Here is a 17,592-nt window from a genome sequence, read left to right as displayed (position 1 = left end):
AGTTGAAGTCCAGGACACACTGTTATTCAAAAGAAGCATTTTTTTATTCAACACATACGGCAATGAATTATGTGATTAATGTGCTGAAGCTGAAAGTGTGTGAGAGCTATGGAGGTTTGGCATTAGCAATTGAGAATGTGCTTATTCATGAAGGATTAGAAAAAAGGTAGTTAAATTAGAAGGCACCAAGGCCAAAGCAAAAACAATTATTATTGTTGGACCATCTTCAGATGTGCACATAAAAGGAACAGAAATGACAGTGGACTTTTGGCATAAACTGAAGCCATTGTTTGACAACCGGTTTTGCAAGAAAAACAAAATTATTGAGTACTTAATATCAGTGCATTTAGAAAAGGTGATTCACTGGTAAGCTATATAAATCAAGTAGTAGACAATGGTCAAAAATTGTTTGGAACTGGTTTTGTGATTAATGATGAATGAACTGGAAATTATCGTTAGCAGAATTGCTAGAAAAAGCTCTCCAATGATTGTGGCCATAAAAAAATCAGATATTCCTATTACAACAGATACAATAAAAAGTTAGCTTCTTGGTATGAAAAAAGGAATCTCATATTGTAGTGCTTTTAGAGGGAAAACTTTATAAAATTAACAAAAGATAGAAGCACTGTCTTGTCGAAAGATAAACAAACAAAAGGTACAGTGCTTTGTTTTGGTAGCTTTCAGAATGAAAGTCAAGCTGTAGCAGAAACATGCACACGCTTGTCTTCCTACATTGTGTTCATTTGACTACAAGCTCATTCCCTGCCCACAGTGAGTGTACTATTGTGAGGTGGGTGTGCAGGGTAGAGTGGAGTGAGGTGGGGTACAGAGAGAGGCGGGAGGCAGGGGGGAGGGGGGGAGAAGTCTAGCAGCTTGTGGGAGAATGGCAATCCATCCATGGGCCACCTACAGAAGCAGGTAGAGGGGACATGTGGCAGACGGCTACGCACTCTATTTCACAGACTAGGGTGTGATATATATGTGTGTGGGAGGGGGGGGGGTCGCACACCCGCACACACACTATTGGGTGGGGGGACAGCAAGTTACCTTAGGTTTAGGCAAGGGAGGTTACAAGAGTGAGGATGTGCTGTAAGGAAAGCTCCCGTCTGCACAGCTCAGAAAAGCTGGTGCTGGTGGGGAGGATCCAGATTGCATGGGTTGTGAAGCATCCACTGAAATCTCGCAGAGCTGGTATATAACAGCTGCTTTCAAAGGTGGCTCAACTTCTGATGGGGTAGGATAAGCCGGTGGCAGACTGGAGGTGGTGGTGCTGAGTGAGTAGATAGGGCAGGTCTTGCACCTGGGCCTTCCACATGGGTATGATCCCTATGGCAGGGGATTGGGGGTGGGAGTGCCATACGGATGGACTAGGATGTTATGGAGGTTGGACGGGTGTCAGAACACTGCTTTGGGAGGAGATGGAAGTATCTTGGGTAAGATGTCCCTCATTTCAGGGTATGATGACATATAATCAAAGTCCTGACGAAAGATGTGGTTTAGTCATTCCAGTCCCGGGTGGTATTGGGTGGCGCTTCTTTGTGGTTGGTTCTTGGGATATATGTGAGGATCACGTGTGTGTGGAGACATGACATGGGAGATCTGTTAGTGAATTTGGTCTGGGGGGGGTACTGCCTGTCTGAAGGCTTTGTGAGGCCTCCAGTGCATACTGTGCGAGGGAGTTCTCATCATTGCAGATGCTTCTGCCACAGGTGGCCAGGATGTATGGGAGGGATTTTTTGGTACAAAAGGGGTGGCAGCTCCCCAAGTGCAGCTAATGTCGGTGATTGGTGGGTCTGATGTGGATTGAGGTGTGGATGCAGCCATCTGAGAGGTGGAGATTGACATTTAGGAAGGTGTCCTGGCCTTGGGTCCAATAAACTTGAACCAGACCAGGGGTTTGGGGAGGCTAGGAATGTTTCCTCTAGGTGGCCCACGAGGAGGTTGGCATAGCAGGGTGCCACGCGGGTGACCATGGCTGTGCCACAAATTGTTTTTGTACCTTCCCTTCAAAGGTGAGGTAGTTATGGTTTATGATGTAATAGGTTAGGTGTGTGAGGAATGAAGTGGTGGGTTTGGAATCTGCAGGGTGTTGGGAGAGTTAGTGTTCAATCGTGGCTAGGCCACAGGCATGAAGAATGTTGGTGTATAAGGAGGTTGCATTTACAGTGACTAGTAGGGACCTGGATGATAAGGGCGTGGGGATGGTGGAGAGCCGATTCAGGAAGTGGTTGGTGTTTTCAGTGTGGGAGACTAGGTTTTGAACAATTGGTTGCAGGTGTTGGTCAAAAAGGGTCGAGATTCTTTTGGTGTGAGTATTGTAACCAGCCACAATGGGGCACCCAGGATTGTTCAGTTTATGGACTTTGGGAAGTGTGTAGAAGGTGGGTGTGCGGGCTGTTGTTGGGCTAAGTAGGGAGATGGATCCAGGTGAGAGGTTCTGGGTAGGGCCTAAGGATTTCAGCAGCGATTGGAGGTTATGTTGGACTTCTGGGAAGGGGTTCACTTTGGCAGAGCTTGTAGGTGAAGGTGTCAGACACCTGGCAGAGGCCTTCTGCCAGGTAGTCACTCCAGTTCATCACATCTAACTCCACATTTTATGCAAAATGAGTTATTTATGTCCAGGCCTTCTTTAACGGTAATCACAGTGCTCTGTGTAGAAATGATGTAATTTCCACCTACCTGCAGGCATTTTTTGTGTCTGGTAAGTTTATGTCAATTTTAGAAACAATATGACTCCTGGATTTCTGGTGTTTCTAATCTTAACGTGGCAGCACTGTTGATTTTGTTGGCAGTGCTGTGTCATCTGTTTATTCTAGTAATAAGATTTGTTACTGATTAAGAGCTGGTTGTCTTTTAGATAGAATAGAATATTCTTGGTCTTCGTTATCTTATGTGATCACAAGGTGCAGTTGGCAACAGTTTTATTTTAAAGCTCTTTGATAATGGAAAACTCCATAAAATGAAAGAGGGATGTGAGGAATAAAGCTGAATAAAAAAGTGAGGTAATCAAAAGAGCACATGTTCAAGGAAATAAACACACAATCTATGCAGGAAAAACAATTCCAAAAAGAAAAACAGGTGAGAAATGCAACTGTAAGAAAGCATCTTTTGCTAATGTTGACATATTTTATCAGACACCTTTGTTAGGTAAGTTTAATAATTTCAAGAGCAAAGACAAACAGGGTATATACTTACAAGATCTCATCACCTGTAACAATTTACAAAGACCTTGTCTACCTAAAAATTTTTAAGTACTTCATCATACTAAATGATGAAAGGAAAGAGTTCTCCCAGAAGGCATTTACAGCTTTCCATGGTCTCAAGGGTGACAGAAGACACAGTCATCTAAAAGAATTGTTGACAGCTGTAAGTTTCCAGTTGATTTAAAAGGAGAAAATCCCACTGCAAATTCAAAGTCTGTCAAAATTAAGATGCTCATTCATCAACACATTGAGTCTTTTCCATGAAAACATACTCACTATTCCTCCTAGCTAAAAAATTACCTTGATGCAAAGTCAAACATGGAACTTAAATTTCACATGTTTAAAGAAAAACATCCTGATGTAGATATTACATATCAGTATTATGCCAAATACTTCAAAGAGCATTTTCACCTCAGTTTTGGGAGGCCTCATGTAGATACCTGCTGTACATGCAAAAACCCCATTCTTTAACGAGAAGGCAAAGAAGGTTGCTGAAGCAGCATTAATGATATACAAAAGAAGAGCTAAAAAATTTTACAATACTTTTCAAGCTTCCACAAATTCAAGCAAGGAAAATGGAGGATCTGGCTGTTATAAAATCTGACTGCATGCAGAATATTTCACTGTCTAATATTCCGGTGTAGGTGGTGTTTTATCTTCAGTAGTTAACCCTCAACTTTTTGAAATTCATAATCCAAAATCAGGAGGTGGTCATTTTTACACCTATGATGATACACAGGTTAGCAAAGGACCAAATGAAGTAGCTTTCTTCCTTCTGCATTACATAGATAATTGTATTCCAAAGCGTGTGAAGGGACTGCACCTCTTCAGTGATAGATGTGGTGGTCAAAACAGAAATCACACCATAGTATAGTTTTTAATGGCTCTTGTAGAAACAGAGTGTTTCAACTAAATCCAGCACTTCTTTCCCCTGAGAGGACATGACCATGATTTTGGTGCTGTGAAGAGGCTTTTGTCAAAGCACGATTGAATTTATCTTCTAAAAGAAGTATGTGAGATAATAGTAAAGTCAAGACTCGTGATAATAGTAAAGTCGAGACTCCCTGGTAGGTGTTGAAGATGTAATTAACTTCAAGGACTGGTGGCCTCCTCTATATTAAAAGATAGTGCATTCACTGGAAGGTGAGAATCTTTCAAGATACAACCATACTGCATTTCAGATAACAACATTACAGCATTTCAAGTACTCATCTCACAAGGGAACCTCCCCATCGCACCCCCCTCAGATTTAGTTATAAGTTGGCACAGTGGATAGGTCTTGAAAAACTGAACACAGATCAATCGAGAAAACAGGAAGAAGTTGTGTGGAACTATGAAAAAAGAAGCAAAATATACAAACTGAGTAGTCCATGTCTAACATAGGCAACATCAAGCACAGTGTGATCTCGGGAGCGCCGTGGTACCGTGGTTAGCGTCAGCAGCTGCGGAACGAGAGGTCGTTGGTTCAAGTCTTCCCTCAAGTGAAAATTTTAATTTCTTTATTTTCGCAAAGTTATGATCTGTCCGTTCATTCATTGACGTCTCTGTTCACTGTAATAAGTTTAGTGTCTGTGTTTTGTGACCGCACCGCAAAACCGTGCGATTAGTAGACGAAAGGACGTGCCTCTCCAATGGGAACCGAAAACATTTGATCGCAAGGTCATAGGTCAACCGATTCCTCCACAGGAAAACACGTCTGATATATTCTATACGACACTGGTGACGGCATGTGCTCCACATGACAGGAATATGTTGTCGACCCACCTAACTTGTACACTTGGCGAATGGGTAAAAAGATTCTTCTACCTTTCCCGATTTAGGTTTTCTTGTGGATGTGATAATCACTCCCAAAAAAGTGATGAAAACATAAGGGTTTGTCACATAAACTGCAACAAATGAATGCAACAGTTTCACAGTCGTACAGTTTTCCCTGTGCTCTGTCAAAACATATGTTTTTAACGTTTTCAAATTTTTCCGTGTGTAGACCGTCAAATCCTGCATATGTCCAAGCAAATCTGAACCTGTCCTGGAATTTTGGAGAGCGAAGTTGATTATGTGTGAGTGCCTGAACTTTGATAATTGTGTGAAAATAAAAAATTAAACTTTTGACTCGAGGGTAGACTTGAACCAAGGACCTCTCGTTCCGCAAGTGCTCACGCTAACCATGGGACCACGGCGCTCCTGACCTCACACTTTCCTTGATGTTGCCTATCTTTCGCATGGACAACTCAGTTTTTATATTTTGCTTTTTTTTTTTCATAGTTCCACACAACTTCTTCCTGTTTTCTCGATTGATCTGTGTTCAGTTTTTCAAGGCCTATCCACTGTGCCAACTTATAACTAAATCTGAGGGGGGTGCGATGGGGAGGTTCCCTTGTCAGCATCTGGGGCAATATTTGCATCATCATTCATCAACACAACTGTGGAACACACATTCATCCTACAGTGTACTGGGAAGCAAAATGTGTGTGTACTGCAAACAAGGGCATACAATAGACAACTGTCAATCCCTGAAGCTAAACAATGCTGACCTCAAGAAGATCTTGCAGTACATCCCTGAAGAATATCAGCAATTTTAGGTTGAAATTATGTACAATCATTGATAATCTGAAGTAATTGTTTTCAGTTCTGCATTTGCATTGCCAAGTCATAACATAATAAGTTTTTTTTGTTGTGTAGTTTTTTAAAAAAATGACAGATGCCTCTTATTAATGTTAAAGATAATTATTACTAATGTCATACATTTGTGTAAGTTTGTTGTATAAATCAGTTTTTATATGTTTCATAACTTTTGAAAGTAAAATTATTATTAAGTTGATTACAATAGCAAAGTTGATTACAATAGCATGTTTCTGTGATAAATTTTCACAAGAATTTTAGTTAATTTAAGAGAGAGAGAGAGAGAGAGAGAGAGAGAGAGAGAGAGAGAGAGAGAGAAAAGAAACATAACTCCAATCACTCTGAGCACAGTTTCTTTGGCTCTACCAGAAGCTGGAGATTATATTGTATGTTAAATTACTCACCTATATAAGGTTTAAAAAGGATGGAGCACATTTAGTGGAGTTATGCTGTTTCTAAAATGACCGATTCAATTGTGGCTCACTGATGTTTTAGTCAGAGGATACTGCATTTTTTTCATTTTGTGAAGTGCACAGTTTTACATTTCAGAACATTTAAAGCAAGTTTCCAATTTTTGCACCAACTTAAAATCCTATGAACATGTGATTGGATATTTGCACACCTATTTTCAGATTGTACTTCATCATAGATAACTGCATAATCTGCAAAAAGCCTGTGGTTACTATTAATAATGTCTGCAAGAACATTAACATACAATATGAACAGCAAGGATCCCAATACACTACTCTGGGCCACAACTGATTTTACTTCTACTTCTAGCCATGACTCTCATCCTTAAACAACATGCTGCATCCTCCCTACCAATGAATCCTCAATCCAGTCACACACTTTCGAAACCCTATATAATCATTAGATCAGTACTGCTCACAGAATTTCAATGAATTTTTCTAAGAACTGTTTATGGTTTCATGATTCTGAATCATGTGGGGGGCAAGCACCAGACTTAAGTTTCTATGACAAACTAGGCTGCAACTTGCTAGACTTGTGCCATAGAACAGGGAACTGTAGGGTCCCTCTAAATAGGTTAAGTATACCAGCTGTGGCCCCATGAAGGTTTTTTTAAGTAATCCTCTACATGTCAAAAATCATAAACATACAAGTGATGCAAGAGGTGCCTACTCCCAAAGTATTAAAACTGGTGAGCAAGAAATTTGCACATCTGTCTTCAGTCATTCAGTAAATCTACACATACAATTTAAATAAAATTTGAGGTAGTCAGGTGGGGAACATTTCTAAAGTTAGATCACTTGATGTGGAATGACCCTATTGTCATTAAACAGCAAATTCAGTTCAAATTAGAATCATACAAAGCTGGAAGATTTTGTATACAAACAGCTTGAGGAACGCAGTATCATACATTATGCATGTATGGTAGACAGCAATACAGCACTGGTCATGGTACAGTTATATTTATGGCAACTTCTTCTGGCACACATGTAACACATTATGATCATGTCTAATTATTTTTCATTGCCACATGCAGATGGGCACTAGACAAAGTGCTAAAGAGAGCACAGAATGCAAGAGACTAAGATAATTTTACCAATGAGATGATATAAGGACACCAACTGCCTTACCTGAAGTCTGCCATGACCTGCAGGCGGATGCGAAGCACAGTGCGTGTGATGGGCTGGAGGTTTGCCACCAGGTCGACCATCGGGAATTCCTCTGCACAGCGCTTCACAATGTGTCCCATTTTGCTGTGCCTCAAAAGAATACCTACAATGACACAACTATGTAGTACAGTGCAGTTCTCAATCTTGTGACAATATTAATAAAATCATCAGTGTACAAATGAACAGCCAGAGGTAGACTCTTATTTCAATAACTTTTGCTCATCAGGCACCAGCATCCTCAGATATTGCTACTATAGTAATTAATATCAAGATGCTTACCTCTGACTAGGAAAATAAGTAAAAATATTTTTAGAAAATAAAAGACAAATGTTTGTGGAAAGTTTTTAATAAAAGTAAGAAACAGATTAGAGAAACATCTGACACACCTTTGAATGATGCTCGAAATCTTGTGTACCAATAAAAACACTGAAGCAAAAATTTAGTTATCATTACTTTGCAAAATCACGTGTTTAAATATTTAAAATAATAAAAAAAAGAACCTTATCAACTGGAATGCTCATATGTTGATGCATTTAAAGAGCAAAAAACAAAGATGCTGTAACTTACCAAACGAGAAAGTGCTGGTAGATAGAAACAATAAAAAACACACAAACAAACACACAAATTTCAAGCTTTCGCAACCCAAGATTGCATGATCAGGAAAGAGGGAAGGAGAGAGAAAGACAAAAGGATGTGGGTTTTAAGGGAGAGGGTAAGGAGTCATCCCAATCCCGGGAGCGGAAAGACTTACCTTAGGGGGAAAAAGGACAGGTATACACTCGCGCAAACACACACACACACACACACACACACACACACACACACACATATCCATCCGCACATATACAGACACAGGCAGACACATGTAAATGCAAAGAGGTTGGGCAGAGATGTCAGTCGAGGCGGAAGTACAGAGGCAAAGATGTTGAATGACAGGTGATGTATGAGGGGCGGCAACTTGAAAATTTACGGAGGTTGAGGCCTGGTGGGTAACAGGAAGAGAGAATATATTAAAGGGCAAGTTCCTATCTCCGGAGTTCTGATAGGCTGGTGTCAGTGGGAAGTATTCAGATAACCTGGACGGTGGAACACTGTGCCAAGATGTGCTGGCCGTGCACCAAGGCGTGTTTAGCCACAGGGTGATCCTCATTACCAACAAACACTGTCTGCCTGTGTCTGTTCAGGCGAATGGACAGTTTGTTGCTGGTCATTCCCACATAGAAGGTTTCACAGTGTAGGCATGTCAGTTGGTAAATCACGTGGGTGCTTTCACACGTGGCTCTGCCTTTGATCGTGTACACCTTCCGGGTTACAGGACTGGAGTAGGTGGTGGTGGGAGGGTGCATAGGACAGGTTTTACACCGGGGACGGTTACAAGGGTAGGAGCCAGAGGCTAGGGAAGGTGGTTTGGGGATTTCATAGGGATGAACCAAGAGGTTACGAAGGTTAGGTGGACAGCGGAAAGACACTCTGGGTGGAATGGGGAGATCATGAAGGATGGATCTCATTTCAGGGCAGGATTTGAGGAAGTTGTATCCCTGCTGGAGAGCCACATTCAGAGTCTGATCCAGTCCTGGAAAGTATCCTGTCACTTTTGGGGTTCTTCTGTGGGAGGTTCTGGGTTTGAGGGGATGAGGAAGTGGTTCTGGTTATTTGCTTCTGTACCAGGTTGGGAGGGTAGCTGTGGGATGCGAAAGCTGTTTTCAGGTTATTGGTGTATTTGGTTCAGGGATTCAGGACTGGAGGAGATTCGTTTGCCACGAAGACCTAAGCTGTAGGGAAGGGACTGTTTGATATGGAATGGGTGGCAGCTGTCATAATTGAGGTACTGTTGCTTGTTGGTGGGTTTGATGTGGACGGATGTGTGAAGCTGGCCATTGGACAGATGGAGGTCAACGTTGAGGAAAGTGGCATGGGATTTGGAGTAGGACCAGGTGCATCTGATGGAACCAAAGGAGTTGAGGTTGGAGAGGAAATTCTGGAGTTGTTCTTCACTGTGAGTCCAGATCATGAAGATGTCATCGATAAATCTGTACCACACTTTGGGTTGGCAGGCCTGGGTAACCAAGAAGGCTTCCTCTAAGCGACCCATAAATAGGTTGGCGTACAAGGGGGCCATCCTGGTACCCACGGCTGTTCCCTTTAATTATCGGTATGTCTGGCCTTCAAAAATGAAGAAGTTGTGGGTTAGGATGAAGCTGGCTAAGGTAATGAGGAAAGAGGTTTTAGGTAGGGTAGCAGGTGATCGGTGTGAAAGGAAGTGCTCCATCACAGCAAGGCCCTGGATGTGTGGGATATTTGTGTATAAGGAAGTGGCATCAATGGTTACAAGGATGGTTTCTGGAGGGTAACGAATTGGGTAAGGATTCCAGGCGTTCGAGAAAGTGGTTGGCATCTTTGATGAAGGATGGGAGACTGCATGTAATGGGTTGAAGGTGTTTATCTACGTAGGCAGAGATACTTTCTGTGGAGGCTTGGTAACCAGCTACAATGGGGTGACCGGGATGTTTGGGTTTGTGAATTTTAGGAAGTAGGTAGAAGGTAGGGGTGCGGGTGGTCGGTGGGGTCAGGAGGTTGATGGAGTCAGGTGAAAGGTTCTGTAGGGGGCCTAAGGTTATGAGGATTCCTTGAAGCTCAGCTTGGGCATCAGGAATGGGATTACCTGGGCAAACTTTGTATGTAGTGTTGTCTGAAAGCTGACGCAGTACCTCAGCCACATGTAGTGTTGTCTGAAAGCTGACGCAGTACCTCAGCCACATACTCCCATCGATCAAGTACCACTGTCGTGGAACCCTTGTCAGCCGAAAGAATGACGATGGATCGGTCAGCCTTCAGATCACGGATAGCCTGGGCTTCAGCTGTGGTGATGTTGGGAGTAGAATTAAGGTTTTTCAAGAAAGATTGAGAGGCAAGGCTGGAAGTGAGAAATTTCTGGAAGGTTTGGAGAGGGTGATTTTGAGGAAGAGGAGGTGGGTCCCGCTGTGACAGAGGACGGAACTGTTCCAGGCAGAGTTCAATTTGGATAGTGTCTTGGGGAGTTGGATCATTAGGAGTAGGATTAAGATTATTTTTCTTTGTGGCAAAGCGATATTTCCAGCAGATACTATGAGTGAAGGACAGTAAATCTTTGACAAGGGCTGTTTGGTTGAATCTGGGAGTAGGGCTGAAGGTGAGGCCTTTGGATATGACAGAGGTTTCGGATTGGGAGAGAGGTTTGGAGGAAAGGTTAACTACTGAATTGGGGTGTTGTGGTTCCAGATTGTGTTGACTAGAATTTTAAGGTTTTGGGGGGAGTGGAGCTGGAAGTGGGAGATTGAGTAGATGGGAGAGACTGGGTCTGTGTGAAATGAGAAGAGGTTGAGGTTTGTTGGAAAGGTTGCGGAGGGTGAGTGAGTTGCCTTTCTGGATGTGGGAAACCAGTAGATTGGATAGTTTTTTGAGGTGGAGGGTGGCATGCTGTTCTAATTTGCAGTTGGCCTGTAGGAGGATGTTCTGAACAGCCGGGGTGGATGTGGGAGAGGAAAGATTGAGGACTTTGATTAGGGATAGGAGTTGATGGGTGTGTTCATAGGCTGAGTTGATGTGTAGGTGAAGGATTAGGCAGGTGAGGGCTATGGATTGTTCGGTTTGGAACTGGTATAGGGACTGATGGAAAGAAGGGTTACAGCCAGAGATGGGAACTTTAAGTGTGAGGCCTTTGGGGGTAATGCCAAATGTCAGACAAGCCTGAGTAAATAAAGTATGGGAGTGTAATCTGGCTAGGGCGAAGGCATGTGTGTGGAGGGAATGTATATAAAACTTAATGGGGTTATTGTGGGGATGTTGTGAGGGTGACGTGGTATTAGAAGTTGGAAAGTGTAACATGAGGCTAAAGTGAAAATAAAAATATATGGGGAGAGATAAAGGTGAACTAGAAAGCAACTGGAATTCTGGTGTTCTCCCCCCTCCCTAAGGTAAGTCTTTCCGCTCCCGGGATTGGGATGACTCCTTACCCTCTCCCTTAAAACCCACATCCTTTAGTCTTTCCCTCTCCTTCCTTCTTTCCTTATCAAGCAACCTTGGGTTGCGAATGCTTGAAATTTGTGTGTGTGTTTGTGTGTTTTTTTATTGTGTCTATCTACCAGCGCTTTCTCGTTTGGTAAGTTACAGCATCTTTGTTTTTTATATATATATTTCCAACGTGGAAGGTTTCCCTCTATCACACACACACACACACACACACACACACACACACACACACACACACACATACACTCCTGGAAATTGAAATAAGAACACCGTGAATTCATTGTCCCAGGAAAGGGAAACTTTATTGACACATTCCTGGGGTCAGATACATCACATGATCACACTGACAGAACCACAGGCACATAGACACAGGCAACAGAGCATGCACAATGTCGGCACTAGTACAGTGTATATCCACCTTTCGCAGCAATGCAGGCTGCTATTCTCCCATGGAGACGATCGTAGAGATGCTGGATGTAGTCCTGTGGAACGGCTTGCCATGCCATTTGCACCTGGCGCCTCAGTTGGACCAGCGTTCGTGCTGGACGTGCAGACCGCGTGAGACGACACTTCATCCAGTCCCAAACATGCTCAATGGGGGACAGATCCGGAGATCTTGCTGGCCAGGGTAGTTGACTTACACCTTCTAGAGCACGTTGGGTGGCACGGGATACATGCGGACGTGCATTGTCCTGTTGGAACAGCAAGTTCCCTTGCCGGTCTAGGAATGGTAGAACGATGGGTTCGATGACGGTTTGGATGTACCGTGCACTATTCAGTGTCCCCTCGACGATCACCAGTGGTGTACGGCCAGTGTAGGAGATCGCTCCCCACACCATGATGCCGGGTGTTGGCCCTGTGTGCCTCGGTCGTATGCAGTCCTGATTGTGGCGCTCACCTGCACGGCGCCAAACACGCATACGACCATCATTGGCACCAAGGCAGAAGCGACTCTCATCGCTGAAGACGACACGTCTCCATTCGTCCCTCCATTCACGCCTGTCGCGACACCACTGGAGGCAGGCTGCATGATGTTGGGGCATGAGCGGAAGATGGCCTAACGGTGTGCGGGACCGTAGCCCAGCTTCATGGAGACGGTTGCGAATGGTCCTCGCCGATACCCCAGGAGCAACAGTGTCCCTAATTTGCTGGGAAGTGGCGGTGCGGTCCCCTACGGCACTGCGTAGGATCCTACGGTCTTGGCGTGCATCCGTGCGTCGCTGCAGTCCGGTCCCAGGTCGACGGGCACGTGCACCTTCCGCCGACCACTGGCGACAACATCAATGTACTGTGGAGACCTCACGCCCCACGTGTTGAGCAATTCGGCGGTACGTCCACCCGGCCTCCCGCATGCCCACTATACGCCCTCGCTCAAAGTCCGTCAACTGCACATACGGTTCACGTCCACACTGTCGCGGCATGCTACCAGTGTTAAAGACTGCGATGGAGCTCCATATGCCACGGCAAACTGGCTGACACTGACGGCGGCGGTGCACAAATGCTGCGCAGCTAGCGCCATTCGACGGCCAACACCGTGGTTCCTGGTGTGTCCGCTGTGCCGTGCGTGTGATCATTGCTTGTACAGCCCTCTCGCAGTGTCCGGAGCAAGTATGGTGGGTCTGACACACCGGTGTCAATGTGTTCTTTTTTCCATTTCCAGGAGTATATCAAAAAACGTTTTGCATCACCACGGTTCCCAGAACTACTGAAGATACATGTTGACTGTGGATATTGTATCACAGACACAGTCCCTTGGACTGTTCAGAGATGTCACTAAACTCGCTCAAAGAGGTAAACAGCAAACAACAACGCATGAGCAGTATCTATTAAACGGAGGGGGTCCACCAGCCAATCAGTTCTAGTCTTTCCACCAGGAAGGAGGTACACGGCTTGTGCTGTCTGTAGTTCAACCATGCCTAGATGGTGAATACCGCGGTTAGATTACATCCGCACTGTTACTTGTGCCAGGAAGAGCTCTCAACAAGGAAAGTGTCCAGGCATCTCAGAGTGAACCAAAGCAATGTCATTCAGACATGGGGGAGATACAGAGAGACAGAAACTATTGATGACATGCCTCGCTCAGGTCGCCAAAGGGCTGCTACTACTGCAGTGGATGACCACTACCTACGGATTATGACTCAGAGGAATCCTGACAGCAACACCACCATGTTGAATAATGCTTTACGTGCAGCCGCAGGACATTGTGTTATGACTTAAACTGTGTGCAATAGGCTGCATGATGTGCAACTTCACTCCTGATGTCCATGGCGAGGTCCACCTTTGCAACCTAACACCATGCAGTGTGGTGCAGATGGGCCCAACAACATGCCGAATGGACTGCTCAGGATTGGCATCATGTTCTCTTCACCGATGAGTGTCGCATATGCCTTCAACCAGACAATCGTCGGAGACGTGTTTGGAGGCAACCCGGTCAGGCTGAACGCCTTAGACACACTGTTCAGCGAGTGCAGCAAGATGGAGGTTCTCTGATGTTTTGGGGTGGCATTATGTGGGGCCAACGTACGCCGCTGGTGGTCACAGATGGCGCTGTAATGGCTGTATGATACTTGACTGCCATCCTCCAACCGATAGTGCAACCATATCGGCAGCCTATTGGCAAGGCATTCGTCTTCATGGAAAATAATTTGCACCCCCATCGCGCACATCTTGTGAATGACGTCTTTCAGGATAATGACATTGCTCAACTAGAGTGGTGAGTGTGTTCTCCAAACATGAACCCTATCAAACATGCCTAGGATAGATTGTAAAGGGCTGTTTATGGACGACATTACTAACCAACCACTCTGAGGAATCTACGCCGAGTCACCATTGAGTAGTGGAACAATCTAGACCAACAGTGCCTTGATGAACTTGTGGCTAGTATGCCACGACGAATATAAACATGCATCAATGCAATAGGATGTGCTACTGGGTATTACAGGTACTGGTGTGTACAGCGATCTGGATCACAACCTCTGAAGGCCTCGCTGTATCGTGGCACAACATGTAATGTTTTCATGAGCAATAAAAAGGGCAGAAATGATGTTTATGTTGATATCTATTCCAATTTTCTCTACAGGTTCTGGAACTCTCAGAAACGAGGTGATTCAAAATTATTTTTTTTTGATGTGTGTATTATATATATTTTTTTATTGGAAAGAAGTGAGCGAACAATGATGTCAAGAGCACTTGAAACAGAGACATTATTTCTGGTGGCTCACGCATTCTATTTCCTGATATTTGTTGGACTCTTCTGAAAATTTTTTGAAAGACTGCAAGGTCTACATAGTCCATCAGACAATTATTCTCTAGTTCTCATTAAAATTCTTTGATTCTAACTTAAACACTGAACTTTAAATTTTCAATTCAGCATCTCATTTGCTGAACATAATTTTGATCATCATTCAAAGATGTGTCAAACGTTTCTCTAATCTATTTATTCCTTACTTTTAGGCAAATCTTTTCACAAAACATCTGACCTTTTTTCCTAGATTCTTTTTAATTTCATGTTTTGCTCAAGAAGCATAAAATATAATTTATTAAAATATCCACCAGTGTTTTATTATTATTAACAGTATATACATCAAAAGAAAGCAAATGAGGTGTTGACTGAGAGTTTAAAGGTCAATGTTTAACTTAGAATTTGAAGAGAATTACAGGATATTTTACTAGGGGAATTTTCTTAATTACTCTAATACTTTGAAACAATTAAATCTTTTCCAGAATGAATTTTCCCTTTACAGTGGAGTGAGCAATGATTTGAAATTTCCTAGCAGATTATAACTGTATGCTGGTCTGGGAATCAACCCTGGGACCTTTGCCTTTTGCGGAAACTTCACTGAAGTTCTATAGCAAACCTTGTGGGACAAACACTGTTGGAACAAAGGATTTGCGTAGGACGTAGCTTAGCTGCAGACTGGGGAATCGTTTCTAGAGTGAATTTTTACTCTACAACAGAGTGACTGCTGATTTGAAATTTCCTGGCAGATTAAAACTGTATTCCAAAGCGAGTCACAAAACTGGGACCTTTGCCTTTTTTGGGTTAGAGCTTTACTGACTGAGCCATCCCATCACGGCACACGATCCATCCTCAAAGCTTTATTCCCACCAGTACCTCATGTCCTATCTTCTGAATATATATCCTTTCTTCCTGGGCTGCTAGGTGTGAAGCACAACTATTGTGCAGTTTGGAGGGTAAGAGATGAGGTACTTGCAGAAGTAAAGGTGTAAGGGTGGTTGTAAAACATGTTCGAGTAGTTCTGTGGTAGTGCACTTGCCCATGAAAGGTGGAGGTCTTAGGTTTGAGTCTCAGTCTAGCACACAGTTTTCATCCACCAGGAAGTTTCAATTAACATTTCTTTTCTTTTCTTTTTTTTTTTTTTTAAATTGTGTAATTTATAGGGAGTTTTTGATTTCACCTTGCACAAACATTTGACCAATAAGTAAGAAAATATGAGACTTGCGACTGTAAATCTGAACATGAATTATAATGGCTGCTGTGCCCCCAGCATGAATCACAGCATACACTTTTTGTTTTAATTACTACACTTACAACTCTAATTCATGATCAGAGAAGAAGAGCCAGATAATTAGCTTGCACTCTAAACAATGTTTTCCACTGGGAAACTAAACTCCAACATACTGCCAAAATAGATAACCAAAACAAGCAAGTTTAAAAATGCAATTAAAGCACACCACTTAACCTTCCATTAGTTGTAGTGTTCTCTGCAATGAGATTGAATGTGGTGTACCAAATTGACCACATCACTTATTCACTAGCTTTCTTTTAATTAAATTTTACTGACTGTGTTGTGTCTAGACAAGACAACCTAGACACAATGAGAGGAAGCCGAAAGGCACACGCTTAAACTCACGCAGGCTGGCGTGAGGTCTGAAACAGGATACGTAATGAATGCTATAAAGAAAAGTACGTAGCTTCTGGAATACTTAACTTTAATCCACATTTGTAGAACATCGCTCTTGATGATACATTAATAGAATCTCAATATCAATTGAATACGGCGCCTTGCTAGGTCGTAGCAAATGTAGCTGAAGGCTATGCTAACTATCGTCTCAGCAAATGAGAGTGTATTTGTCAGTGTGGCTTCGCTAGCAAAGTCTGCTGTACAACTGGGCGAGTGCTAGTACGTCTCTCTAGACCTGCCGTGTGGTGGCGCTCGGTCTGCTATCACTGACAGTGGCGACACGTGGGTCCGGCGTATACTAATGGACCGCGGCCAATTTAAAGGCTACCACCTAGCAAGTGCGGTGTCTGGCGGTGACACCACAGACTGAATACCTCAAATGGCAAATATCTTTGCAGAAAGGCAAAGATGATGCAAGAACACAACAACAGAAATATTAATCATTCCTTTGTCTCATAATCTGTTGGACTGAACAAACAAATTAGAAATTTTACTGCAGTCACAGCAAAAAATTTCAGTGTGCATAGAACAGTTTGTATTTTGACGTGTTTTGCAATAACACTTGGCGAGTTTTTTCTTTACTCTGCAGGTTTCAAAAATTTTTTCATACTGACCCCAGTTTCATTTTCTTCATTTATGCAATTGTTATGCTTCCCCTTAACATGTTGGCCTACAATGTGTTAGCGTCTGCTGAAGATACATGTTAATTCCTGAGATCTCCAAACTACTTCTAAGCTAAGGAGGCAAAACTAAACCAAGATATAGTTGTTTCAGAAATGCTTTTTCTCCTAACACAATTTTCATTTTTGTCAAAAAATATTACATGTACACTGATGTGACTTCATATTGGCCACTGTAAAACATATAATTGCAGACAACAGCACACATTTCCTGCAACACTGTATGGAGCAGTCAACTTGTCTATAGTGTCAACTCCATGTTTCGTACCATCATAAAACCTTATAATGGATGGCTTCTGTTTATTTACAGTGTTGTTCATCTGCAGTGTCAGTATCCATTAACAGGCTGTATATGCGGGCAAGGAAAAACAATTCCCGGATTTCTTGGTTAAAAATACACTTTCTCCTGGGTGAAAACACACTTCTTCCGTGTTAAGTGACAGTATATTTTCCCTTATCAGTCTTTCAAATGGTTGTGGTTTTATACACGGGCGTAGAATTTCCCGGCACTTTAGAAAAG

The 17,592-nt window shown here is 43.0% G+C and overlaps 1 protein-coding gene across 1 annotated transcript in view; it reads right to left on the bottom strand.

The window, feature by feature from the left end:
* Positions 1-17,592, bottom strand: part of LOC126203843 (activating signal cointegrator 1 complex subunit 3) — a 251,150-nt gene that overhangs the window by 85,927 nt on the left and 147,631 nt on the right. Inside the window, exon 22 of the mRNA XM_049938218.1 lies at positions 7,421-7,562. Within this exon, the coding sequence (XP_049794175.1) occupies positions 7,421-7,562 (142 nt within the window). The remainder of the gene's footprint in view (positions 1-7,420; positions 7,563-17,592) is intronic.

Source organism: Schistocerca nitens, chromosome 9, assembly GCF_023898315.1.
Source record: "Schistocerca nitens isolate TAMUIC-IGC-003100 chromosome 9, iqSchNite1.1, whole genome shotgun sequence".
Classification (NCBI taxonomy): domain Eukaryota; kingdom Metazoa; phylum Arthropoda; class Insecta; order Orthoptera; family Acrididae; genus Schistocerca; species Schistocerca nitens.
Note: the sequence above shows the minus strand (reverse complement) of the source record. Positions and strands in the feature narration are given on the sequence as shown.